The sequence below is a fragment of the Brienomyrus brachyistius genome, unplaced genomic scaffold, assembly GCF_023856365.1.
Source record: "Brienomyrus brachyistius isolate T26 unplaced genomic scaffold, BBRACH_0.4 scaffold68, whole genome shotgun sequence".
NCBI classification, from domain to species: Eukaryota; Metazoa; Chordata; class Actinopteri; order Osteoglossiformes; family Mormyridae; genus Brienomyrus; species Brienomyrus brachyistius.
The window spans coordinates 1,266,804-1,294,778 of NW_026042343.1; the positions used below are offsets into that span (position 1 = coordinate 1,266,804).

The 27,975-nt window shown below is 42.3% G+C and overlaps 1 protein-coding gene across 3 annotated transcripts; it reads left to right on the forward strand.

The window, feature by feature from the left end:
- Nucleotides 1–930: 930 nt before the first annotated feature.
- LOC125725475 (tensin-2-like) lies at nucleotides 931–27,655 on the forward strand. Of its 3 annotated transcripts, none has more exons than XM_049002407.1 (28): nucleotides 931–1,258; nucleotides 4,721–4,832; nucleotides 5,587–5,746; nucleotides 7,921–8,725; nucleotides 15,311–15,349; nucleotides 15,872–15,921; nucleotides 16,126–16,306; nucleotides 16,560–16,610; nucleotides 16,854–16,976; nucleotides 17,154–17,215; nucleotides 17,328–17,411; nucleotides 17,576–17,688; nucleotides 17,980–18,040; nucleotides 18,141–18,216; nucleotides 18,297–18,426; nucleotides 18,638–18,703; nucleotides 18,825–18,938; nucleotides 19,351–20,742; nucleotides 20,829–20,961; nucleotides 21,426–22,429; nucleotides 22,705–22,836; nucleotides 23,374–23,466; nucleotides 23,691–23,768; nucleotides 24,204–24,281; nucleotides 24,559–24,727; nucleotides 24,937–25,005; nucleotides 25,317–25,346; nucleotides 25,789–27,655. In XM_049002407.1, exons 4-28 carry the CDS (start codon nucleotides 8,612–8,614, stop codon nucleotides 25,928–25,930), a joined length of 4,584 nt encoding a protein of 1,527 aa, XP_048858364.1. In that variant the 5' UTR covers nucleotides 931–1,258; nucleotides 4,721–4,832; nucleotides 5,587–5,746; nucleotides 7,921–8,611; the 3' UTR covers nucleotides 25,931–27,655. The 3 variants fall into 3 exon arrangements, with proteins under 3 accessions (XP_048858364.1, XP_048858362.1, XP_048858363.1); XM_049002405.1 differs by having other exon boundaries at nucleotides 5,636–5,746; XM_049002406.1 differs by having other exon boundaries at nucleotides 4,721–8,725.
- The last annotated feature ends 320 nt before the right edge of the window (nucleotides 27,656–27,975 follow it).

Sequence of the window (27,975 nt, forward strand, 5' to 3'; positions counted from 1 at the left end):
ACATACACCATGATAAAACATCCTTGAGCTTCACAAGCCAAATGTAGTGTCTGAACTCCTCACTGGCCAGCAGTAAAAACTGTGGAGCTCCCTGTACACCAAGCAAACTCTCTTAACTTTTCTGTTTCACAATCAGAGGTGTGGGGCTTCTACCATGGCGGAAAATGACCTCTCCCCTCAGCAGATGTGTGGGGTTGGTGGAGAGCCTAAGAAACCTGACCAGCCCATGACTGGTAACAGAATAAAAGCAGGAATCTGGAAACTTCCTCTCATAAGTGAACCTGGAGTACGGCCAAGGAAAGTCAACGCATGTTTTCCATGGTCCCATTGTGCTTTTAGCATGGTGTTGATCACCCACTAACTCAAGTTAGATCCAGTAATGTTACTTACCATACATTTAAACACACATATACTGTACAAATCAAAAAATCAATAATAAAGAATAAGTAATACAAAAATAAATAATACTACGTAATGAAACTGTGTGAAACTATACTGACAGATCATAATGACACTAAAATCTTCGGGGATGACTTTGCATGTTAAGGAGTGATCCCGTTATAACTACGGGTGACACGTCCCACCACTCAGAATTACACAAAAACACAAAAAACACACCCATTACATACATACATAAATAAATATCGCTATTGTTCTCCTATTCGCACTATATGCAAACTGCTGGGATATGACGGGCTAGTCGAGAACGCGCTTACCCTTACAATGCACATAATTACAATATGCAAACAATATAATTACATAAAAGTACAGGGCTTAAATAATATACCTCCTTTATTTATTTACTTTGCAGATGCTTTTCTCCAAAGCGACGTACAAAATGCATAATATACTTCAAATGAAATTGCCGCGTCTTTATATGCACTGTACAACGCAGGCTGGGGGAGCGGTGTGGTACGTGTGTAGCAGATGTTTTCAGCCATTATGAACCATTACTAGTGTTATACTGTTGTAATAAATATTTTAAAATACGCAGTTTAATAAGATACTGGTTACGGTAATTTCCCTAAAATATGCAGTAAGGGCTACAACGGAGAATTGGCTTCGTTTAAAAAGTTTTCCCTTCTTGGAGATACACGTAGGGTGTCCTGCCAAAAACAATGACGAACAAGAAACAGTGATATTTAGACGGTCATGGGAAAGACTGAGTGGGCAAAAGCGCAGTGAGTAACGTCGCTGCTGAAATGGCTGCAGCGAGCAAAGCGGAACACCGGGATTCACCAGTTTAAACCAAATTCAGGTATTAAATCGCTTTCCTTGGAACAAGCCTTTTACTTCTGCACTGTATGTAACATTATCCTTCGTGACTGTTTTCCATTACCTCAAAAACAACAGTCTGAAAAGTTTTTTCCCTCAACTTCATTGTTAACGTAAAGGATGACCAGGTATAGTATACATGTCTCGTAGGACACTCGTAGGAGTTTTACAAACTACTTTAAAACTGAAAGACTCCTGTGTTTGGCTAGTTAGTTCAGTTTTTCTTGTGCTTTGCCTGGGATGTTTCCTTGATTGCGAGACTCATCCAGCTGTTTCACATTAACATTACTGACACATGCGTGATTATAGGAGACTGACCAATCAGCACACAGCAAGAACTCAATGCTTAAGTGAAATCCAAGTACTTTTAATTGAAATGCTAGTTTACAAAACCTGTCCTTGCTCAAAATGTCCTCCCTGACATGGATTATCTGGTCACTCTACATCGTTACGCAAAAGCTGTTGCATCCAGTATACTGAAGTAGGTTTATTACTAGCAAGAAGAAAGTTAGTCAGCAATTTCTGGGTCAGATTAATCCCCTGAAAGCATAACGCAAACTTTTCATAGCAACAAGAAATAGGATCAGGGTATATATATTATGGGAACCACAGAACCATGTTTTTGGGGGATTGGGAAACCATGTGTTTATCAAACTACTAATTCTAGGCTCAATCATTGTTTGTAATTCTTCTCACGGTACCGCATATTAGACAGCTATCATTAAAATTATTAATCTAGAATTAAAATATGTAGATGGGCATGACATTTTCAATATATTGGACATTGTGTTGTACATTATGCAATTCGGGTAGTGCTGGGCGATATAAATGATATATGGATTTATCGTATAAAATTTAAACGGTAATACGAGACTTCAATAAACTGTCGATAAGAAACATTGCTTGATGACTCACATCAGCATCACAGAAACGAATGCAAATTCCAACCAATCCTGTGGCAGCCTTTTAAAAATGAACAGCCTGAGCTCATCAAATGCACAGCAAGGTTGACTGAGTTAGCGCAGCACGTCACATGGTACAGTTTTGGTAATATAATGGAAGATATAAGCGCTCTATCAAAGGTAGCTTCAAGGGTCAACGAAGAAGGTAACGGCAGATAATGCTGTTGTCATGGAGTTCTGTGACTGGAAGTTCGATTCACTTCTCAGTGCTGTCCTTGCTGACTTTGGATGTGCTAACTATATCGGGGGATATACGAGAGAAATTCTTATAAAAGACATTCTTATTGTATTCACTTTTGTGGTTTGTTGAGTTGCCATTTACAGATTCACAGCTATCGGAGACTGAGAAACTATAATGAGTTGTAGCCTAATCTACTTAATGCGTTTGAGATACAGAGCATTGTACAAATACGAAAGCAAACATTGCTGTTTCATTGTTCATATATTGATAGTCATGTCCATTTATTTAGAAAGCACATTTCAGAAACACAAAGTGTTAACCAATGTGTTGTACAGTACATCAGTACTAATGAAATTTGCAGGGCAGTTCCTTAACACAGTACATTTAACATTTCATACCTACTCACCCTCTATCCCCACACATATATTCCTGCCAACACAAAAAAACGCACAAGATAGAAGTGAGTTTGAAATATAGTGAGTTACAATAGTTTAAATGGAATGAGATGAAAACAATTCACTGCTGTAAAAAAAAAAAATGAAAACCAGGCTGACCTAGGTTCTGTGAGAAGCTATCAATACCCTTGTGGTGGCGAAATATCTTCTGATTTAGGAAATTATGGGCTATTTTAATCTTCAAAGCGTTACACGAGCTAGATTTGAGTCAGAATCACTGAGAAAAACATAAAGCTGGTTCCTTATTTGCATGAAAACAAAACTCTTGAGTGCATGTACCTATCCAACGAGTGCGGTCAATGTGATTTTCTGTGTATTTGCTGCCCCATAGTGGCTGGAAATATACACTCACTTTCAAAATGGGCACTTGCACTATCTCTTACTTTTGACCAGCCGTTAAATACCATTTAAAAATACTTTTCAACTCCACTGTTGTACATAATATTTATTTAATAGATGTTTTTGTTTTTCTCCTAAGTGAAACAAAACATACTCTTTGTGAAAGCAGAGCTGGTCAGCCCTTGGAGCAATTACACATAACATATTACAAACATTAGACATTAAGTAATAATCAGAAATATATGGGGGGTGCAAAAGTAGCGGTTAGTGGAAGTCATTCAAAGAAGCATTTATGTATGTGCATGTGTGTTGAGTGGGCTTTTGAGAGCATTGAGTGCAGATTCTAAACACTCCTCATTTAAGACACGAATTGCCTATGGAGAGAAGGTTATATGTATCGATATTGTATCAACGTCGTGTATAGATTTTTAAAAATGTATTTTTTAGCTAAATGCAGTATTTTCTCTATATCCGTGGGGGATATATTCCAACACCTACCGCAGATAGCCAAAACCACAGATAATAATGAACCATCTGTGGACCCCAAATATAACATGATTTTTACATGTGGCAATTGATAAATTACACACAATAAAACATTACCAGCATTAAATATGGTATGGGGCAATGTCCATGTGGGCCGGTACATTTATCATGGGGGATCCCCCTCCCCGGTTGGCAAAATTTACCATGGGGAACCTGTCCAAATTCCAGCACTCATATTTAATCCCAGTCCAGTGCTGTACTCTCTCGCAAACGGACTATGACATTTCAGCCTAATTCTCAAATGATAGAGCAATGGACAAAAATATCAGGTATCGAGGGAAGACGGAGCAAGGAAAATCACACCTTTTATACCCCTCAAAGAACAAAGGAACAAAAACATGGAGTTTTTGGACATATTGTTACAGATATCACAATTATTGTTTGGATCTCGGTAAACCACGGATAAGAAATTGCAGACACAAGGTAACTACTGCCGTCAAAAAGAGACCAGGAGAGTGTGACACGATCAAGGAAGCAGCTCTCCAGCTAGAAGGAAACTATCACAAACCGAATATACAAGGAACATAGGAACCATGTGGGGGAAAACAGAGAGAAGTTATTCAGAGGAATTGAAGGAGCAAAGCTTATATAACCACAGGGTTAGGTAGGGCAAACAGCGAGAAGGAACCGCAGGGAAAGCAAGTACATCACTAACAGATGCAGCATTTACACCAACAACAACCGACAACACAACCGGCCACCTACTGTATATACACATTAATAATGAGGGTAGATGAGAAACAGGTGTGAATGATTCACAATGAAATCAGCAAGACCTCCAGCAAAGTGCTCAGAGAGGACTGAGCACCTGGATCAGTCTGTTTGGGTGCTTAATCTGTTAAACCTATTTGGGGGAAATTCTCAGTACTTATAAATAATATTATTCTTTTCTGTGGGGCTATTTGAAATCGCACACCCATGCTATATTTAGTATGTTTAATCACTCTCCATTTGTTCCAAAGACTCATTAAGGACAACAGAAAGTGGGTTCCTGCTACAGCTGTTGATGTGTCTGGCCCACTGTCGTACAGAGTGAAGACGCCAGATGGAGACATTCCGTTGGCGCCGTGTCCTGTGGGTATAAAGCGAATACACACCCCGTTACAATGTCGGGTTCTTCATGTAAAAAAAAAAAAAAAATTAGACCACGGTAAATTATTTCAAAACTGGGCCCGGCCCAGAGCCCAGACCTAAATCCAGTTGAAAATCTGCGGGGCGACCTGAAGAGGGCAGTGCACAAGAGATGCCCTCGCAATCTGACAGATTTGGAGCACTTTCACAAGGAAGAGTGGGCGAATATTGCTTGCTAAGTCAAGATGTGGCATCTTGATAGACCCCCACCCAGAAACACTGCATGCTGTAATTAAAGCAAAAGGTGCTTCAACAAAGTACTAGCTTAAGGGTGTGACACTTAAGCAACCAGCTTATTATATGTATATATATATATACACACACTGTATATTACATTTTGGCATTTTAATGGTGTGTACATTTTTTATATTCACTGTACCACATGAACTTTTAATTGACCCGTTTAATCCCATATGTTACACAGGTGACCACATTTTTGTGTCATTTTTATCTCCTAGAGAGTGGTTGTTGCTTGTATTGTATGTCCAAAAGGCTTCCTGTGAATGAAAGCAGATGTGGTCTTGATGGCATATGAGCAACGACCTGGCGCTAGTGTCAATGTAAGACTTTGGGATTAAATGGGTTAATTAACACACTTACGACAGTGCTGCAATAATTCTGTGCTTCCTTGGTTTTATCATTGGTTGTTTTCTTTTTGACATTCATGCGATCCAATGAACACATTTAAGCCTTTCAGTTTTTAGCTAAGGAATGCTGAAGGCTAACAGACTGATCCTGCCGTGCAGAGGCTGGAACGGAGGCCTGTGACGCGCCGGCATCAGGCAGCAGCGCCGACAGCTGCTTGTGTTGATGGCGCTCAAGCGCAGGTCGACATTTGACTCGATGCATATGTACATGTGAGTATTTATACATTTCGTAGATTGAGATACCCTCTGGTCTCACGCTATTAATAACGCCCATGTTTTTGTGAATACAATTATACAAATATATTTACAGATCTTTGTAAATATATTTTCTTGGTGTGCGTATTAAACAGAAATGAGAGATAATTTATGGAACTCAACCAGGATCCAAATTTATGTGAGAAAAGGTAAATGTCCGTGAATTAAGCAATTCTTTACTGACAGCAGTTACCTCCTCTGCACGTTCCTCAGCTCATAGAATTCCTGACCAATGGGGTGTGTTTCACGCATGTAGTCATAAGTGCAGCTTTATATAAACGCATTCATCCATATTTTCTGATGTGATGTTAAGGTGTAAATTTACAAAGCATTAGAAATGGGTCATCAAAGTCAGGGGAGAAAGTAACTTAAGGTCATGCACGACTGCAGGACAGCCCTGCTTACAGGCCATTGAAGACGTTGGTTCCAGGAAAGAAAGCCAAATTAGTTCAAAAGGGAAAATCTATAACTGAATAATGTGCTTGTCATGCCCGGCTCGTCCACTCCTTGTGTGTGCCACGCCCCCTGATTACCCACGTGTACTACCCTGATCATTTCCTGCTGTGTCCGCTTCCTTTGATTAGTCTTTGTGTATTTAAGTCCTCTTCTGACCTGTTCCCCTTGTCCGTCATTGTAGTTTATTGTGGATCCTCTGTGGATTGATGTTCCCTGCTCCCGTTACACTAATTAAACCCCGAGTTTACCCCGATTCCGACCTGTCTGCCTGCTCTTTGCACGCCTGCCCGCACGATCGCCGTTCCGTCCGGCTTAGATCATGACAGTGCTCCTGTGGAACAGAAATTTCAGGCGCTCGGGGTTAATTTTCTAACCATTTCAGAGGGTTCCCCAAATCTGAGCCTAGTGAGTAGCTTTTTTTTAAGGTCTCATTGGTATGTAAACACTGAAATTTTTAAGCGGTATAATTTGTTTTAGTCTTTAGATGCACCCTCTCTATACCCTTGCTTTCCGTCATAAAGGCAAAATTCGATTGAAAAGCGTCGTCAAATGTATTAGCAGAACTGCAGTGATGCAGGTGGTCTGTCAGATCCCCACCTTTACACAAAATGCATAATAGAAATGCGACGATGCTTTGCTTGCATAAGCTACTAACTGAATCATTTTAAATCAAGGTTATACACCTAATATGGATAATACAGCTTTGTTTCTGCTTACTTCTGTTTGTGCTTCTAGATCACAGCCTGTAGAATCATTAAAAGTAATGGTTTAAATATAGACAGAACTCAACTCCTTATATCCAAATCGCACCTTGCCAGAATGTAGCTCCGCATTCCTTTCAACATTAACCTATTTTCTTAATGTATCCATCCATCCATCCATTTTCCAAACTGCTTATCCTACTGGGTCGCGGCGGGTCCGGAGCCTATCCCGGAAGCAATGGGCACGAGGCAGGGAACAACCCAGGATGGGGGGCCAGCCCATCACAGTCTTAATGTACCAACATTTAGAAAATGATTCAAAGTGAATGTTTAATAAGAGGTCAGTGTTGAGCTAAAATCATGCTTTTTAATCACCTTTAATGTGAATTTTCATTCTTAGCTTTGACCAGACACAGTTCTTGAGTGCATGAGATATTGCTTTGACGCTTTCTGTGTTGTGTTTTTGTTTTTTGACTTATCTTGCTTACCGTACTGCCGCCAAACCACTTAACAACTAGACTAAACATGTAAGAAGCGATTTTGTGAATAACCTGATATTTTAATGCATTTTCATGGAGACAAATGAATAAGCAGAAATATTACTTTTGGCGATAAGCCATCTTGATGAATTTTTAAGTTTCATTTACATTCAATTCCTATTTGACCACGCAATATGTAAAATACCCAAAACAAATAAGTATTACTCATTTTTTAGTTTATTTTGTATCTCCTTAAAGTACTAACACAACATGCCGACAAATGAACATACGTGTGATTGTTAATTAATGAATGTACAAAGCAGCTTCTTGAGGACCATCCACCCTGTACCTGACATGGAGAAGGAATCACATGACCTTGTCTCGTAATGTGGGGGAACCCTGGGAGAATGTGGAGAATCAGCACTGTCCTGGAAGCATGGGGCTGAGATAGTTCTCTCCAAAGCAGGGTGTCAGTGTCATTCTTGTCTTTCAGTCTCCCCTCACTGCACCCCCCCGGCTCAAGGGTGTTATTTTTGATTCCCGGCTGGAATTTGCAGTTGGCCAGAAGAGGACATCCTGAATCACATGTATTCAAAACAGTGGGGGCTTCAAAGAAGACTTTGACTTTGTACAGTTTATTTGTACTTTCACACATAAATATTGTTACGGTAGTCTTGCATAAAAACACAATTTTAAAATGACTGTAAAATGTTCTATTTCTGTATGGTACCTGTAATTGTTTCTCTTGAAGTTGTACAATGGATAGTTGCTACAGAAAGTTTCAAGGGAAACTGTGAGCTACATGTGATTCAGTCATCAACCCAAATCATGCCGCATGCCTTAAAATCACTGTATGTTGTTCGCGGTGAGTCGGACATGAAACATTCGAACTGCACAAATTTTGTTTGAATTCAGAAAATAAAGAAGGACAACCAGTCATGATTTAATGATTCAAATGCAGGTGTTGTGTTAGGATCTGACTGAAGTCTGCCAAGTTTGTAGAGAATCTATTGCCTTCCTGTGGGTAACTGCCAGGCTGAAATGGAGTCCTGGGAAAGGGGGAGTGGCTCTGTGTCAACCGACAAAAACAGCTGCCTCACCGAAGAGTCATAAACCGTGCCAAGGGCCTGACGGCAGGGAGACTAACGCAAAACTGGAGAGGACAGACAGGCGTCCCAAGATCCATGGGGTGTGTGCTTAGTAAATGGTGCTGCCGGGGCGGCACTGGCACTGTGTACGGAGGGGAGCCGGCAAAGATGGGTCACTTTGATGGCAACGAAAAAACGAGGGTGACCAAGGTAAGGTGCTATATAACAGAGGGCTTAGTCAGAACGTACATCCATCCATACATACATACACCACCTGATGTAGTATAGCTGTTAGCTAATTCATAAAAAAACATTAAAATAGCTGACATAAGGTTACAGGTCTTCTTTGAAGGCACTGCAAGGCCTCTCCTCGTGGACTGAAACCTGTAAGCTTCAAGTTAAAAATCCCCGCTTTTCGTGATATCCGGTTACCGCTGGCACACATGGTAGGTGTGTTGCATCTGCTCTTCAGTTAGCATTATACTGTAGATGTCTGCCGGTTTGAGAGCCGTGTTACTTTAATGCGGTCTGGTTGATTTTATGGTAGTGATATGAATTCTGCTGAGAGTAGTTTGCAGTGCCTGGACTGACCTTTTTACAAAGATGAGTCTGATTAGGGTCTGAAAACACTGATGTTGTGTAAGTTTGGTTCCTTAAAGCTTTTGGGCTGGATTTTACCTGCTTCTCTGGTTCCCTGCTCTGTTTTGCCACACTGGTCGTCGGTAATCACTGTGATATTGCTATAGACTGATACTGTTGAGAACTTGTTTTTCTTAGAGCAAGAGGAAAATGATTTCTAAAGGCATTGTTTTAAGACTAGTGTATAAAAGTCGTATGTAAATAAGCCATATTACCACAAGTGATTATAAAGACCCGCTCAAAAAAATTTTCTGTGTAAATTCTTTTTTTGTAAATCATCAACACCTTTCTGCGTCTCTCAATAGCAGTCCACACTGTTATTTTCCAGGAAAGAGGAATGCATTTCTAGACTTTGGAGGTCAAGGAGTGCCTTCCCCCAGTCCGTGTCCGGGCAAAAGGTTCTTCATCTGTCAAAGCCAGTTTGACGCCTGTCATGTCCTCCTGTCCGACATAGATGTGATGCATACATTGCAGAAAAGTCTAAAACTTTTTTTTTCTTTTTACATCAAAAACGGACTACTAATCCACAATGCTTAAGGAAAAGTCATGAACCAATTAAGCTGTCTGGGCCTTATTCTTTCTAGGGTATGATAAAAGGGCACCGCAGAAAGTCAAAAAATAAGTAGTTCACGCATCCCCAGATCCCCAGAAACAGTTGATTAATGTTACAATCTTTGAGCTTTTGGTCGGTGATGTTGCTCATTCTGAGTAGAACAGTGTGGAGAAGGTGAAACATCAAAGTGATTGTGACTTATTATAGCAGCCACCTTAAATCTGCATTCATTCCTCGTGATACTGCTTGTCTGGTGAATGAATGCCCCCCCCCCCTCTCCCCCGGGCCCGACAATGCCTCGTAAGTATGTCAGCCATCTATAAAGGACGGGATATGAAAAGTGTCACCTTTCTGCAAACCTCATTTCACAGGCACTCCCCAAAACATGGGGGGGGGGGAAAGGCTTCCAGTGGATATAAATAACGTATTGGGACACACTTTACATGGCCCACCTGCTCCAGACCCGTCCTGGAAGGAATGTGAAACGTGAGGATGTACATTTAACTGTGTCCAGGATTCCTGGCTTCACCAGTTCAGCGGCGTGTGTGTGTGTTTATGTGCTTGGTCCAGGTATACCAAATGTCCCCACAATGTCATAAAAACCTCTTATTTTGACATTGTGTAAACCATCTTTTCAGTTACCACAAGGGGAAATTCAATTTTATAAAAATCTGTGACTACAACTAAAAATGGCAAAGGACTTGTGTTTTGTTTGGTAGCTTGTGGTTAAGGATAGAGCTGGATAGGGGTTAAGGTCATCATTGGTGGGATTATAGTTTTGCCCATACTAATGAATGGGCGGTCCCCACAAAGATATGAGTACAGCTCTGTGTGTGAGTGTGTGTGTGTATGTTTGTTTACTAAATGAGGACAGAGTGGGGGGGGGGGGGGGGGGTTAGGGTTAGGGTTAGAACAGAACAGAAACGTGCATGTCTACTCACCGCTCCTCAGACACTTAATTATGTTATAACATTTATCTAATTTTGCTTTAAAAACTTTTAAAGACTTTTGATTCATTGAATTGATTCATTAAAGTATTTATGGTATCATCACCCCTATGAGCCCCCCCCCCCCCCCCCCACTGAGACATTTCTGCTTTTCAGCTTAGATCAGTATGTACTAATCAGTTGAGATACGTTTTGTAAACTTTTAGAAGTATTTCTGCATTTCAGGATACTGACGCGTTTATCTCATATTTAGGCTCAAAAAGAAAATATTTAAAGCCGACATTTCTTGTTTGTCTGCAGACAAAGGCTAAATCTTAATGCACCACCTGTGCCTCGGTTCTGACTCTGGTAGCTTAAAGGGGGGCAGTGTGTGACTCAGTGGGTGTGAGCAGAAGGTTGCTGTTTCAAACCTCCGCAGAACCGCTATGTCTCCATCGATCCCTGCAGCACCAGACTGATGGCACAACCCCAACCTTTGCCTTTATCTCGATATTTTATATACTCAAAAAGAAGAGCAAAATGGAAGTATTGAAATGTACTTCTGCAAATGGCAGATAATGCATCATTTTAAGAGAAATTATCCTAACAAAGATATGTATTCGCCTCACTATTGGCATGTGTCCATGCACCGATTAAGAAACTGCGTCCTATCGCAGTGTATGCAGGGATTATTCAGGCAGTGCACCTGAAGGAAAGGCTCCGATGAAGTTATATAAATGTAGAGAGAAGGAAATGGTTACAAAATATTATTTAAGAGCAACGCTAGCTCAATTGCCAAGTGGAGGGCGCACTGAACCACCCAGACACTGCCTAGGAAGAACTAACCTGCAAAGCTCACCTTTCACAGAAGGTAAAAGCTACTGAGATTCCAACCATAACCACTGTAACAGAGAATCTGGCGGCAGGCATGGAGTATAGGCACATCAGAGGACTGTATCTAGAGCTCTGCATTATACCAGTCTGTATTAGAGGGAATCAAGACTGAGCTTTTCAGACAGTATGCAAAGTGCTTTGTGTGGCGTTAAAGTAATGATGATGCAGAGTCTGCAGGTGGCTGCCCCAAAATACCAAAGCTGCCATTGTTCTGAAGGCTGCCTGTAGCACATACTAGGGTGTCTGCGGTTTGGTTACAAAGGTGAGCAGCATATTTCACTTTTGGCCTTTGCTTGCAATACCTGCGGACAAATAAGCATGTTACTCTGCATTAAAAATAGTAAAGTAGTAAATAAGTATGATAAAAGCAGCATAAGAATGGAGCTATAGCTTTTTAGATTTCACAAATAGGCGTTATAGTCATATAGACTCCATATACCATACTTAATCTCACTTCAGTCCTAAAGCTTGAACTAGGAAGGAATGTCTGATATTAATGGCAAACTAGTCTCTGCATAATGTAGTATCTGAGAGGGAGGAATTTTATCTATTTTTTTTTATATGAAACAATAATAACAAAACAACAACAGGAGTGTTACATACAGTAACATCAGTTACATTATAGCAGAGTGTTACATACGGTAACAGCAGTCACATTATAGCAGAGTGTTACATATGGTAACAGCAGTCACATTATATCAGAGTGTTACATACAGTAACAGCAGTCACATTATACCAGTGTTACATACGGTAACAGCAGTCACATTATACCAGAGTGTTACATACGGTAACAGCAGTCACATTATAGCAGAGTGTTACATACGGTAACAGCAGACACGTTATAGCAGAGTGTCACATATGGTAACAGCAGTCACATTATAGCAGAGTGTTACATACAGTAACAGCAGTCACATTATAGCAGAGTATTACAATAGCAATGCATTACAATAGTCAAGGTGGGTAGTGATGAATGCATGGATTAGTGTCCTAGCATCCGCAGCACTGAGGGATGGACGGAGGGGAGAGATATTGCGGCGTTGGAAAAATGCAGCCTGTAGCAGAGAGCTAACATGTGACTGAAATGTGAGAAACTGGTTGAAAGTTATGCCCAGGTTACTAACCATACTTTATGGTTCTACTAAGACTCCATTAACATTAATTGTTATCTTAGACCGAGTGGATAGAAATGTTTTAGTGCCCCACCAGAATTTCCGTTTTATCAACATTAAGACTTATTGGCTGGTTACAGCCACAAAAGCTACATCAAACATTACAAATAATGGTAACTGCACATAATTAGTCAAGACCTATTGGATTGTTGTCCTAATTGTTCCAGTAATTGGTATACAGCCCTATATTGGATCCATCTCCTTCAGATGCTCTGACAGAAAAGCATTTTCTCACGAGTGTTAAACAACATCCTCATTGATCCTCATCCTGCTCATTGATCACTTCACTGCTTTCCACTGACATAACACATGCAGTGACTGAGTGCAAAGCATTCTATGTGACATGGACTTGCTCTCAGTAAGATATAAGAGCCGTAGGATGCAACGAAGACCCACATAATTTGATTTACGACAACCTTCCTGCTCCTCATTGTATTCTCACCCTCTCAATAAATTTGTCGCTCAGCAGCAATCCACTTAACAAATCACATTTCACCAGTCCATAGGACACCCTGACTCTTTCTATATTAAATGCCTTGGCCTGAAACAGTCCCTGAAAATTAATGGATGCTGCATGTCTTTTTTCGGGGGGGAGGGGGGGGTGTGGCTCAGTGGACTAAACCACTGTGTCTGTGATCTGAAGGTCACTAGTTCGAGTCTGTCCTTGGCAGGATAGTCACATGTCTATAGGCCCCTGGGTAACACCTCTAACCTCCAGCTCCAAGACACTCCTCAGTGTCAACTTCAAACTTACTCTGACCCACTTGTATGCCTCATTGAGAGGAAGATTGGGTGGACAAAGAGAGAATAAAGTATCATTAAATTAAATGTCGGGCTCCTGCCATTTTGGTTCTTGTCCATCCTGGCAGGACACATAACTGAAGCATTGCTTTAACAAAGGTTTAGAGATTCCCCAAAGTAGTGATTAAAATTACTATGGATAGAATATTCCTTGTATATATGAACTCTTTAAATAATGCTGTATGGGATTTCATTGATATATGATAGAAATAAATACTAGATTATCTTTCAGTGAAGGTCTCTGCGTGTGAATCTAACACAGACCTCTATCGTTCACTGACCTAGTCTGACAGGCACCCAGAATGGGGGTGTCCTTCCTGAAAGGCAGGCGTCAGTAATCGGAGAAGCTGACTCGGGGGCCTTGGCATCTGCAGTGAGAATTGTGTTATGGGCAGGGTATTGGGGGAGGGGGGTATTATTGGTCACTCATTGAGTTCCCCTTGGCAGCACTCAGTAACGTCATGGCTTCCCATTCAGAGGTGCAATGTATTTTTTGTTTGGATGTAGGGAATTTAAGGCTTAGATTCTAACCTGCGCTCCTCCGTGCAGAACAGAACAGAATCTTGATATTTTGTCGGTACTATTTTAGATACAGCATGCTGTGAAATGACTTGAAATGAAGGTTGGACTTCAAACCACAGAAACAACAAGTCCTCCTAAAGAAATCTCTGGACAGAGAGACAGCAGCAAACGACCAGGAAAATGGTCGTTTTTTGGTTTTGAATAGATGTGCAGCAGCTCCAGGGAAATTAAACGCTATGTTCCTGAATTAAAAGCGCAGCATCATTTTCCCAGTTGGCTGAAATTTGATTAAATGACTTTTGGCCACAGGTGTAGCCCCTTCGTCAGGAGGCTGCATGCTCCATGCATTTCCTCATTAGTGTGGTCATGGGAATTCCACAGTTGTGTTTAGTACAACTGTTTTTTTGTCAGAAAATTGTATCCAGCCTGATATCTAAGGTTAAGGGAGCTGGGAGGGAGGGAAAACATGGACTGTCTGTGGGTCCCCGAGAACCGGATTGGGAAATCTGGAGTGTCGGTGCCTCATATCATGTGATTCCTGTGATACGCTTCAGTCTCTGACCCTGTAGCAGATAAGTGAATACAAAAAATATAAAAATGAACGTAACATGATATTAGTGAGGGACACTGAGTGGAGCTTACTGGAACTAGGCTGCCTTCAATAAATTTGCAGTAACCATCAACTTAACCATTGGTTTTTAAAATAATTGCGCAGGTGATTGAGGGTTACATGGTGGCTCAGTGGGAATACAGTTGCCTCTCAGGGATGGAATTTTATTTAGAATCAGGGATAGGGATATGGTCAGGATTAAGATTACAGTTAGGGTTAGGTTTGGGGTTAGGTTCAGGATTGCCATTAGGGTCAGAGTTGTGCCTGGGGTTCAGGTAGGGCTTATGTTTATATATGACAAGGTACGTTTTAACAGTGTGTGTGATCTCCACTTTAGAGTACAGAATTGGATTGCTACAGTATCTGAAAGAATGGGCTGTTTTATCTGAATGCAAGCCTAAGAATTTCCATTCAGTTTCCTCTAGTCACTTCCATTAAATGTATCGCTTCCTTTATTTTCTCTTTATTTTCATATTCTCTAAGCTATTTTTAGTAATTTAGTAGGATCAACACAAACATTGTTGAATCCAACTTGCTCTGTTCAGTTGTTTGCGTCGGTATGGGTTTGTTATTTGTGATTGGTGTGTATGTGTTATGCCATTAGTATTATTATGTACACGTGTATTATTTTTGCTTTAAAGAAAGTATTCTTAAACGGAGAAATATTTTCTTCTGCTTTAGGAGACAGCTCCTTGCGTCCCATCTGTCTGTCCGGACCAGGTATGATTAATTATTCATTTGATGTACAGTATATGTATGCAAATAATGCTATAAATGTTACCTCTTAAACAAATACTTCAGTCTCTTCCACATATTCTCATACAACATTGTTATTCGGTGCTGTTCACACTCCTCTCAATAATAAACTTGTTACGATCTTGTTCATTGTTGCCAAGCCAAGATTCAAAATTGTAAGATATTGATTGAAATTGTAGGTGCAAGTTATCCTACAGCGGTCCAGGGTTGATGGTCATGATGTGAACTGTCTCTATATGCTTACTAATATTACCTGTATCTATCAACTGATAATGCAAACATTTCAATGGTAAGGAAGGTTTAGTGAAAAATGATTGTAATGATTAAAAGCATTATTTTACCTTCTGCAAGCTCTTAATATTGTTGTCGTGGTGATTTAAGGCTGTGGTTTTGTGGTGTCTGATCAACTTTGTTCAGGATAAGCAACTTAAAGGTGGATAGATTGACTTGTTTGAACTATCCTTCTCTCTCTCTCTCTGGTTTAAGGATTTTTTTAAGGCTGTGTCCTACACTGAAGAGAGGAGTCTTCACACCCGGTATCACGAACCTTCTTACACACACTAGCTAGTGTTTCTCTCTCCATCACTCACTACCCTATTTAATCATTTGTTTCATTGTAGCCTCATTGTTATTATCCGTAACACGTTTGTTTAGCTTTTTCCTCTCTTCCACAATGTCTCTGCATTTTCCTGATCATTTGCATACTAAATCATCTTTCGTTTCCTCCTCTGGTGCTGCAGCCACAGTGCGCTTCAGGTGATGGACAGAGTGATGGAGAGATGCTATAACTTCGACCTGACCTACATCACTGAGAAGATCATCTCCGTCTTCTTCCCGCCTGCAATGGAGGAGCAGCAATACCAGGCCAACCTCAAGGAAGTGTCTGCGATGCTCAAGTCAAAGCACCAGGACAACTTTCTGGTCTGTCTGGAAGAGACATACCCCCCCCATCTTTTACCTCTTTTTTGTACTGTTAATGTTACCATAAGTACCTCAACATTAACCCACTGCTGTCCATAGCGTTTTAACAGTATGGTCATTTCTTGTAGCTAAAGCATAATACAGCAATATAAAGCATTTGTCATGATGAGAAAAGCATGTTTATGTTCGGTACTTTGACACGTACAGTAATTTGTGAAAATTCTGACAGGCTTTTACTTTTTCTTTAACTCAGATCTTTAATCTGTCCGAAAGGCGTCATGATATCGCCCAGCTTAACCCAAAGGTACTGACTCAATGGAAAAGGACAATCTGGTTGTCTGTCATAACACTGATGTCATAATCTACTCGTATGTTTCAATTTCTACTTATATCATGTTCTCTCGATTGTTTTGTGAAATTCTTATATTACCTAAAATTCTGTATACTGTGTATGTCATGTGATTTTGTGCCTCTTTGTCCTTTTATCGTGTTTCCTAACCCTCCATTTCCAGCCTGCCCTAATTGTCTGGGTTTTGCCTGTCTTCAGGTCCATGACTTTGCTTGGCCTGACCGACATGCCCCCCAGCTCGACAAAATCACCGCTATCTGCAGAGCCGTGGAGACCTGGCTGACCTCCGACCCTCAGCACGTGGTTGTTTTGTACTGCAAGGTTGGGAATCTGAACCTGACAATTACTAGTAACAATAGCTAATATGTACAATATTTAAACTGTTTTCCATTAAATAAGAGAAGTGCTGATGGAAATAAATGATGAGGTGGGGACACTCCAAGTCCTCACGGCACATTGGGATATCTTGTCAATTCCTAATTGTTTTCTTTTTCTCAGGGGGACAAAGGCAAAACAGGGGTCATTGTTGCAGCCTACATGCAGTACAGCGTCTCAGCTAGGTATCCTAAAACGATATTGCATTACTTTGGATACTTCCTGGTCACTAGTTCCCAGCAGTGTGTGGATGTTTTGCTGGCTGAACGCCTCATCTGCCCCCATCTCTGTGCACAGGGCTGACCACCTCCTCAGCACAATAGCCATGAAGAAGTTCTGTGAGGACAAGTTGTCATCATTTCTCCACCCGTCCCAAAACAGGTAATAACTTCCATCCTTCTTGCTCCAAAGGACCTTTGCATTGCATCCTCTCTCCTTCATGGGAATCTTCTCTCCTTCATCTTCTCTATTGTTTTTACTAAAACATTTAATCTCTAGTTTCATGTTATACTGTATGGATGACTAAAGACTCTCATTCCCATTAGGTATGTCTACTACTTTGGTGGACTCCTCTCTGGGACCATCAAGTTAAACAGCAGCCCCCTCTTCCTCCACCAAGTTCTCATTCCCAATCTGACCAACTTTCAGGCAGGCAGAGGTGGGAGAATGTCCTTTGTTATTCTATCAAGTGTAAAATGTGTATTTCAGCTACGTTTCCCCTTTTACAAATCTTGCCAAACAGACAAAGAGCACTTTAACATTCAAAAATGTACATGGTTGAGCTTATCAGTTTGTGTTTAGTATAATACTGGTGAAAGGCCGACTTTTTAATCTTGACCTTCATAGAGTCATTTTCATTGTACCTACGATCACAATGGATCAGTGAGAATTGTTAGAATATTCCAGCGTCATGCCAGTTCACATGGATTTTCGGTCACTGGTCATGCAGGCTATTTCCCCTTCCTGAAGATCTATGAGTCCATGAAGTTGGTCTATACCTCAGGAGTCTAGTGAGTATGGTAGGAATAATATGTATATTTGGATAGCCATAGATTTGTTGCTATTCTTAATGCTCTGAGTGCGTCCTGTATACCTGCGTGGTCTGTTTAGTAATCCACAGAGTTCCACTGCCCAGAGTCTGTGTGTGACTATGGAACCTGCCCTTCAGCTAGAAGGAGACATTATGGTACGTAAAGCTGAACTGTGGACTTTATGCCCTTCCCCCTACACAGGAATCTAACCTACTTCCATTGTCTCCGTCTGCAGGTGAAGTGCTATCACTGGCGCTCACAGGATGGACGGACGGACGCGATTTTTCGACTGCAGTTCCACACCGGCACCATCCATGGGTCTCAACTGTGGTTCGGCAAAGATGAGCTGGATGAAGTCTGTACTGGTACTTTGGAGGGGATGGAGCGGGAGGGAGATTGTAGAGACGGGCGGAAGAGAGGAATCTGGCAACAGAATGACAGTTAAGCTCATAGACTAACTTGGAAAGGAAGAATGGCACCAAACACAAGTGCGAATAGGTGCTTGATTTGTGGGATCTGAAATCCCCATTTTCTGTTCTTTTCTGACCAGAATTCATAACTTCATCCGTTTTACAGATAATCAGTTTCCCTCGAATGCTAAAGTAGAGTTTATCTTCTCTTCTGGACCAGAGAAATTCAAAGGTATTCTTCATTTTATACAATGGTTTTCATGTCTGCCTACAGTATTGTTTTAGATGGTTTATTTCCACGTTTTCTCTCAATTGTACTGCAAAAATGTTCATTCTGTATGTTCAAATCTTAGAACAGGAATACCAGAAGAATGACCCTAAAATCACAGTTGAATATTCTGCTGGCCCTCTGGTACGCTGGGACTCCTACAAGAACTTCAATCTCCAACATCAGGACAGCCTTGAAGGTTGTTTTAACAATGTTCGATAAAATTTTACCTAGAAAAAAATGTGCTGAGGGGAGAAGGTAAGATGATTGGTTCAGAGAGATAACCAATCAGATTGTAGAGGAGGTGGGCCCAAGCAACTAGAAGAGACAGGACCAAGACATCTGATTGATTAGGCCCATCTCCTCTTCAATCTGATTGGTTATCTCTCTGAACCAATCATGTTTCCTTCTGCCCTCAGAACATTTTTGTGTAACACTCCCATGAGCTTTAACAATCTTTGTAAAGAATTTATTTTTATTTAAAACATTTCCTTTATTTCTTGTGTGTTATGCACCCAAACATAAGGTATATATGTTTGACAAGGTTTCTGACAATAAGTCTGAACATGTGCCCGCATGTTTAAAACACATCTTCACTGTCTATTTCTCAGATATTTCCCACACTCGTGGGCCCATTGATGGCAGCCTATACGCCCAAGTGAGGAAGCGTCGTGGGCCCGGTTTTAGTACCGTGTTTTCCGTTAACGGGAGCCCTGTAGCCCGAGGCGAGCAGAGGCCTAGCCAGCATTTGCAGAAAGTGCCTACTGGATGCCTCCAAGATCCTCCATGGCCTCCTGCTCAGATGGGCAGGGAGGAACAAGCGTTCCTGGTAGGTAGCCCAGAGGGCAGAAATGAAAACGGAACAAAGGAGAAAGAGGACAAGGAGACGGCCATCCTGGATGACACCAAGACTGCTCCCCAAGAGTGTACAGAGGCTGTAAGAGTTAGCTGCTGGTCCCAGAGCTACAAAAAACCAGTGTGCAAGGCCCCAGTTTGCCTGCCAAAAGTATGTTGTCTGGATCGATGTGACAGCAGTGTCTTTCGCCCTCTCCCCCCTATTTCACCTTACTCCAAAGCCTCCCAGAGTCCGCCTACCCCTTATCAACGCCATAATGGCCCCTCCCACCTGTCTCTCCCATGGCACCCACATCGCTGTCACTCTGAATGCTCCCTTCCACACTTGTATCCTTACGGATTGTGTGATGCCCCTACATCCCCTCATGCTCACACCCTCCCTGCGACCAGCAGGCTGCTCTGTGGAGTGGAGGAACACACGGCATACCATCATCATTCCCAGGGGAACCAGCTTTGCTCCCATCAGTGCCACGTCCCCAATCATTACCTCCAACCATTTCTAACTGGTGGACCAGTGCTCACTAGATGCTGCAGCCAGTGGGACAAATCTGCCCAAGGTTTTGGCTCCATTCCCAACAAGCAGCTCAGTCAAAGAGAAGTAGTGTTTTGGCGCGGAGAGGCGGAAATACATCGGGGGAATGAACCAAGGGAAGTGTCACATTTGGAGCAACAAGGAGATACAAATATCTATTGGAACAGGGAGGCAGAACTATATCAAGGAGCAGGTCAGCAACAGAGTGAGGAAACCACACTACCACCTGAGGAGGAAAAAGATGTAGAGACGCAGATGGAAAGGGAGGAAGCGTTTTGGCATCAAACGGCAACCGCATCCCTGCTTCTTCGTCGCCCTGCTTACCCAGAATCCTCCTGCTCTCAGTCAAACAGTAGGTCCCAATCCTACCTGGACAGCAGCAGCAGTGGCTACCAAACTCCCCAGAAACTCTGCCCTAGCTCCCCTTACCAGCCTTCCTCATCTGAAAGCCAAGGTTACACCTCTGGTTATCAGTCCGACTCCACATCCCCTCTGCCCACATATTCTGAAAACTCCATTATCTCCAATCAATACACAGGCCTACCCAGTACCCTCTCCCCACGATGGGCACTCCCCGAAAAGCATTCCTCACCTCTCCCTCTTCCTGACAGGCCTGGTAAGTTCTTTCTGTGGGCAATGATTCTCAACTTGACTTCTGAGCCAGACAATGCATTCCAGTTCACTCTACCTACTCTCTTGCAGTGTATGCACCAGGAGGTGCTAGATATAGGCCAGGTCACCTCACCCCCAAAGATGTACAAGTTGCCCCCTCTGCAACTTTCCTGGTCTCCAGACCACACAGCCCAGATCACAGCAGCTGTCCACATGCTCAGAGGTAGCGATCCTGGGATATTATTCTCAGTTCTTTCCATTTTCTTTTTTTTTAGCTTCTTTACTTATAACTGCATACATTATAGAAATGTCCTATGTATCTGAAACTTCTCAAGAGAAGAAAGAGTAAATATAAATAAACAAATAACCTTTGAGGCCGTTCATTGTGGATTCCTATGGCCTCAAGCCTTCAGGGTTGTGGCTTTGGTTCTAGGTCTGTCAGTATGTGTGAGGTTCTCCCCATATGGGTCTCCTCTGGGGATTATTCAGTTTACTTAAGTTGTCCTTGTGGTGCTTTTAGCTTTTGTTTATATACACGTGGCCTGTGACGGGCGAGCATCTCAGCCACGGCGTCTTTTGCCCAAATCACCCTGTATTTTGCTCTAGGCTCGTGAAGCCCATACATTCTACATGTGGTTATGGAAAATGGATAAATCGAGTTAACTGTTTTTTTTCTGTCTTTCTCAGCCCTAGCACAGAATACGCACATCTCGTTATATCTGAGGATAACTTCATTCCAGGCTTGGCATCCTACCAAAGCAAGGAGTGTAAAGACCCAGAATACCAGACCTCGTGCATTCAGCTCCAAGAAATTCGACATCAGATCCAAGATCTAGTGAACCACGCCCCAGAAATCCCAGAATCACACACTTCACAAACAGCATTAATAGATCCTGTTGAATCATTGAGCCACCGTGATGCTTGCACAGTCATTGCGCATGCAAAATCCTTCGTGGTAGAAGAGAGTCTTGTGGAACCCTCAGTAGAAGTTAAAGTAACCAGCCCTCAGCAAATAGATATCCAATCTGGCCCCAGCTCTCTCCTCTGCCCAGGAACCACTTGCACGGGTCTGGGACCAGAAAAGACTATGAGTGACACAGGCCATGAGACAGACAGATGCACAAGAGGGCCTTCAGACCTTAATGCCATGCAAAGACTTTCCTCTGCTTCCCTTCAAACTCCACCACAGCTCACGTCCTCCTCCAAACACCATGCATCAATCCGTGGGCCTGAAATTTCTGGCAATCTACAACCCATTCTTGACACAGATGTTGAGGACATCTATCACATACCCCGTTCAGCGGATGGCTGCTCTACCCCATCTTTTCCGATGGCAACTAAGTATTACCCACTGAGCATCCCAGTGGTTCCCTACACTGGGTACACTGCTGTTACCATCCCCTCAAGTCGGCCTCAGCTTCCTGAAGACTCTGGTGCATTTTCTCCAGAGTCACAACATGAAAGGGTTTCCTCTGTGAGGACAGCCATGGCACTTCCAAGCACCCAGCCCGTGGTTTGCCCCAACCTTTATCACACATCATTCTCTACCAATGAAGAAAAATTGCCACCTTCCACAAAATCAAATGAAGGGTCCCTTACGTTGAGCGGGATGACACAGAAGCGGGTCAGTGCCAAGTTTGTCCAGGACAGCTCAGAGTTTTGGTACAAGCCTGACATCTCAAGGGACCAAGGTAAAATAATCTCCACGACCCTTATTTGAAAATCATTATACTTTTCTCACCTTCTCATACAGTGCAATTTACCGTACCTGGAAATTTTTGCTGCTCTGTACAATCTGCAGTAGAGGACACGTGTTGCACTTATGTTAACACTGTTCCTACACATTTTCTTGTTGATGCCTACTGACTTGTGAATATTTTCGCAAGACAAAGTCTTAACAATTCACGGATGAGTGTTGCGATACATGTGGCTACCAGTAGGTGTCTCACAGACCCACTTTCCGCAGCAATCGCCGCTTTGAAGGGGATGGAGCCCGGGGCTTTCCTGATCCGTGATAGTAACTCCTTCCAAGGAGCTTACGGCTTGGCACTAAAGGTTGCTACCCTTCCTCCAAATGCCGGCAGTCTTAGCGGCAAAGGTAACTGAACAGACTGAGATTCAGAATCAGACTTCATTTAACTAGTACATTATACCTACAAGAAATTTCTTGTTGCTGTGTTCGGCATTTAAAATTTCTCGCCGCAGTCACATTCCTTCAGCATTCTTCAGGGACTCTCCTTCTGGCCTCCATCCATCCAGTGGCGTAGGAGAGAGTTTCATATTGTATGTCAAATTTAATAAGTACAAAGGTCTATTTATTGGGGAGAGTTAATGAGTTGAAAATAAATATTGCCCCCCCCCCACCCACTCCAGATCCTATACCCTTCCATCCTCCAACTACTACAGGGTCGCTAAGGGGGAGACATGAAGCACACCCTAGGCATCATTGGCCACAAGGCCTTGATGCACCCCGGATAAGATGACAGTCCATTGCAGGGCTCACACACACATACGTGCAACCTGCCAATTCACTTAATGTATGACTTCAGTAAGAGGTGACACACATATGTAGTATATGTGCATGTATGGTGCACCAGTGCACCTCCATCTTTATGCCCCTCCTCCCCCCCCCCAGGTGACCTTCAGGAGCAGCTTGTGAGACACTTCCTCATCGAGAAGAGCTTGCGAGGTGTGAAGATCAGGGGCTGTCCGAATGAGCCCCATTTTGGTGAGGAAAGAGAACAGGCCTCTTGCATCTTAGAAGTAGAATTTTGTGGAACCCTACAAGCCAACATGTAACACATTGTTTTGGGGATGCAAACAACAAAGATCTAATCTGCTTCACCAGCAATGCCCGCACACATGAAAGGTGTCCGTGACGTTCCACTGAGTGGCAGCGCTGGGTTTCTCGGGACATTCCTCAGCTCTGCCGTGTGTGTTTGTCTTTCCCAGGGAGCCTCTCCTCGCTGGTGTACCAGCACTCCATCATGCCCATCTCCCTCCCTTGCGTACTTCGCATCCCTGAGTCCGGTGAGTAGCAGACCCACAAAAAGCCAGTGCCGGGTGCTGCCAGGCTGATCATTTGAGAGCGTGGGATTCATTCCCTTGTATTCATTTCAAATTTAGCTTGATGTTTTAATTATAATGTATCCATCCTATCTTGGTCAGTGTTGCAGGGCGGCCTGAAGCCGAATAATAATAATAATATGGTGTCTTTAAATTCCCCAAAATTACAATTGTGTGTATGAGGGTATAACTAATGATGGGCTGGCATCCTCTCTCATGTCCTGTGTTCCTGGGATGGGCTCCAAGTTCATTATAACCCTGTGCTAAATAAGTAGTTGTGGAAGATGGATGGATGGATGGACGGACGGATGGCTGTAAACATCAGGGACATTGGTGTGCAGTTTAGGGGCACTGTATATTTCTGATGGATTTAATTTTCTTTTCTTTTTTAAATTGCAGACCCAATTACTGACATCCAGGACTTGCATGCTGCCAACATCGTCTGCACAGCGGCAGAGCTGCTCAAGCAGGGTGCCGGTGAGGGGCCTTATCTACTGCTGACATCATTGTAGCAAAATTCAGAAAGAAAATTCATGCCTGCTTTGAAAAGAAATGCAGTCTCTGTCAATTCATGAATTTGCTGCATGAAAACATGTTGCGTGGCGGAAAGGCGGAAGATGAGGATCCATGACCTTAGTATGTGTAGCATTAACAGTGGGGCACACGATTTTATAGCTCTGTGTTTATGGCAAAATTCACCAGTGCGACAGTAGCGTTTATGCTGCCTGTCTCCCTGCTGCCTGTCTCCCTGCAGCCTGCAGTGTGCTGTACCTAAATTCAGTAGAGACAGAATCACTGACAGGACCCCAGGCAGTCACCAAAGCTGCCGGCTTCACCTTGTCTCAAGACCCTCGTCCTTCTGCCATTATGGTGCATTTTAAGGTGTCTGCTCAGGGAATCACGCTCACCGACAGGGAACGCAGGTATGTATGTCACAGTGGGCCTTTGGCTGCTCGGAAACATCACTCCCAGCTAGTCACACAGGGATCTTTGTTGTAGAAGGTCTGGAACTTAATAACATATTAAACTTGCACCATCTTGAGTTTCTGCAAAAAAACTGAAAGGAGACCAAGGCAAATTATGCTGAACAGTTAAATGCCAGAACTAATATTTGTTCTCCTCCTCTCTGCAGGTTGTTTTTCAGGAGACACTACCATGTCAACAGCGTGACCTTCAGCAGCGTTGACCCACAGGACAGGAGGTAGGCCTGTTTGGCTGCATTTCCATGTGATGATCTCCAAAATTCACTAGGACCACCCTGCTAGAGATCCTAGGATCCTGGAAAGTTCTTAAAAAAAATTCAATACTACAAATGGCCTTCTGAGATCCTTAATGGTATTGCAAAGATGTTTAGAAGCCTAATTTTTAAGGATATTGCAGGTTCATTGCTAAGATATCTACTAGCTCAGGACTAGTAGATATTTAGGTGTGGCTGCAGTATGCTATCCTATTGTCAGCATGCAGTAAAACAGCACAGTTGTCCTCAGATCTTCCCCACATCCTCTCTTTCAGGTGGACCAGCACTGACAGAGCAAATGCTAAGTAGGTGTTCTCTGTGTGTGACGTCCTTCATGTGTATATGGGGTGACTGTATAAGTCACTTTTTAACTAAGATTCATGTTTGAGATGTATATTTGATTGCCCTTGCCTCTCAGGGACCCCAAATTAATAATTAATTTTCTCAATTTACTGATAAGAGTGGTCACAAAGGCCAAATCCTTCTTAGCTAAACATCTTTGAATTGCTGCTTCTCATGTAGTTGTATAACCTGTTCCACCCATCCATGCTTCAGCCTACTATGTACTCCTGACTCAGTAGTTCAATATCTGGTCTTTAGTCTAAAGACCCTGGAGTCTGGTTACAGTGGATGTTCTCTCGTCCTTCTCACATTCATTCTTCTAACAGTATCTGTCCCTACGCCTCCCTTTTCTCTGTCGATTGTTGCCCCATCTTCTGTAACCTCAATCCTCTGCCTTCCGTCTAGGATGTTTGGGTTTGTGGCCAAGAAGCCGGGCGGCGGGTCGGAAAACGTCTGCCACTTGTTCGCGGAGCTGGAGGATGAGCAGCCGGCTGCTGCCATCGTAAACTTCATTAACAAAGTGCTGTTGGGGCTGCATCGCAGATAATCGCCCTCAAGGGGAAGTGGGTACACTGAGAGCTGGAGAGTCAGAAGGTGTGGCCAGAGTCCCCCGGGACACTGCTTACACAGTATGGATCCACGCGATGGAAAATGCCAGAATCTTATGCCTGTCTCCATAAACACGGTTCTCACAGAGATCTTTCAACAAACCCAAGTGGGCCGTGAAAAATGATGACATTGCTGTTTGCACGTGAAGCAGTTCAGATGGGATAACATGATACATGTGAAAGCATAATAAATGCATAAAGAGATAAGCAGTGACAAATAAGATACCATTGTTATTTTAGGGCTGTATGTTTGTCTGGGTTTAATAATATGCGAATTGTTTTGAAGATGCTGATGACTCTGAAGGGGAAACGACAGTACAGGTGGAAGAAAATGAAGTATGGAATTGTGGCTGATTTCATACAGCCTGAGCTGACCAAAAGTGGTGCTTTGAATGGAACAAGTTTTAATAACACAAGTGTGGTTGTTGTGACTGAATTATAACAGGCAACTCCTTCAATACCGGATTCTTACCCTGCCCTTTCTCTACGGTGTAGTCAAGAAAAATGCAGATCATGGAGACTGTACAATAAGGACTGTAATGTGAATAGAAGAAAAGAATTTGTAATGAAATTATTGCCAGGCTGTGGAATTCCAACATTTTCCTCCATTCTGCTCGCAATGTGGCCCGTACTTTATAACGCAAACTGGGAGACGTGGGGGTCGGCCTAGCCTGCGGTAGCCTGTTGTGTTTATATGTGTCTGGCACTTCCTTAAGTTTAGCCAGATGCTGGCTCCCCTTGACCACCTATGAGGAACCCTACATCTAGGGAAAGGGGACCAGTGGACTCCAGGTGTTATGGTTCCTCTTAATTAGCTGCAGATGTTTGGGCCTCATGCCGTGGACTAGACCTTCAGGGAAATTTTCACAATGCAGGATAAACAAAATTATTTGGAGTTTGCATGTTCTCCCCATATTACGTGGCTGTCCTCTGGGTACTTCTGTTTCCTGCAAAAGTCCAAAGACATACATGCAGACTAACTGGTGTATCTATATTGCCCATAGTGTGGACTGGCGCTGCCCGGTGCCCTGCGCTGCCTGGGATAGGCTCTAGGCCTGAATCCCCAAATTGAATAAGTGCCTAGATGGATGGACAGAAATTTCTTGCATTTAGCTTTTTAAGCTTGGTCATCAGATTTTTGATTTGGCCCAAGTGGCACGTTTAAAAGAAAAACTAAAATAAATAACATTAATAAAGTTGAATTATTGGTTTTCTAGTAATCCATTGTTGCATTTCCATGGATTTATTTATTTTGTTAGTTAGTTAGTCCATTTTATGTAGACTTGAGGTGGTTCATGTGTTGGTTGTCTAGATTTTAAAACATTTTAAAATATTGAACATTCTTATATGTGCCAGTGTTTTGTAATATATATCAGGAAGTGAAGGATGCTATAGCATGCTTTTTAGAAATTATCAATAACTAAAAACAAATATGGAACCAACTCGCATTACTGAAGTGACTGTTTATATATATATATATATATATATATATATATATATATATATATATATATATATATATATATATATATATATATATATATATATATACAACCACACACACACATATGTTGTTCTTAAACTTTCACTCTGGATACTAATGAAAACGATTCATAGAAATGATGAATGCAATAAGTCAAATGGGTTTAATATTAATGGGGTTTGCAGGGCTTGGATGCTTTCATTGTCTGTTGTGAAATAAAACACAAAAATGCTTATAGTCTCTGAATATGTCATTCCTTCTGTTAGCTCTGAATGAAATATCATGTGAGTATAATATTCACCATACAAGTATAATTGTGTTACCTCCCTTTCGAAAAGCAGATTTATACCAGTGCGTTCATTACCAACAACTGTCACTCGTTTATGGCAGCTGAGTGAGTAGCTGAGTCCTCCTCGCTTCGCGTCCAGTGCTGTTTCGCAGGCAGTCCTGCTTTTCTCTAGCGATCCAAAGACCTGCAATTAGGTTACCTGCAGTTCCTAA

Bases quoted from the DNA above. Each gene is read 5' to 3' on its own strand.
- LOC125725475 (XM_049002406.1), top strand. From the start codon at position 8,612: ATGGGGTGTGTGCTTAGTAAATGGTGCTGCCGGGGCGGCACTGGCACT. The intron at 18,704-18,824 runs GTATTCTTCATT...TTCAAATCTTAG, and splicing joins TGGACCAGAGAAATTCAAAG to AACAGGAATACCAGAAGAAT. The intron at 23,467-23,690 runs GTGAGGAAAGAG...TGTCTTTCCCAG, and splicing joins TCCGAATGAGCCCCATTTTG to GGAGCCTCTCCTCGCTGGTG.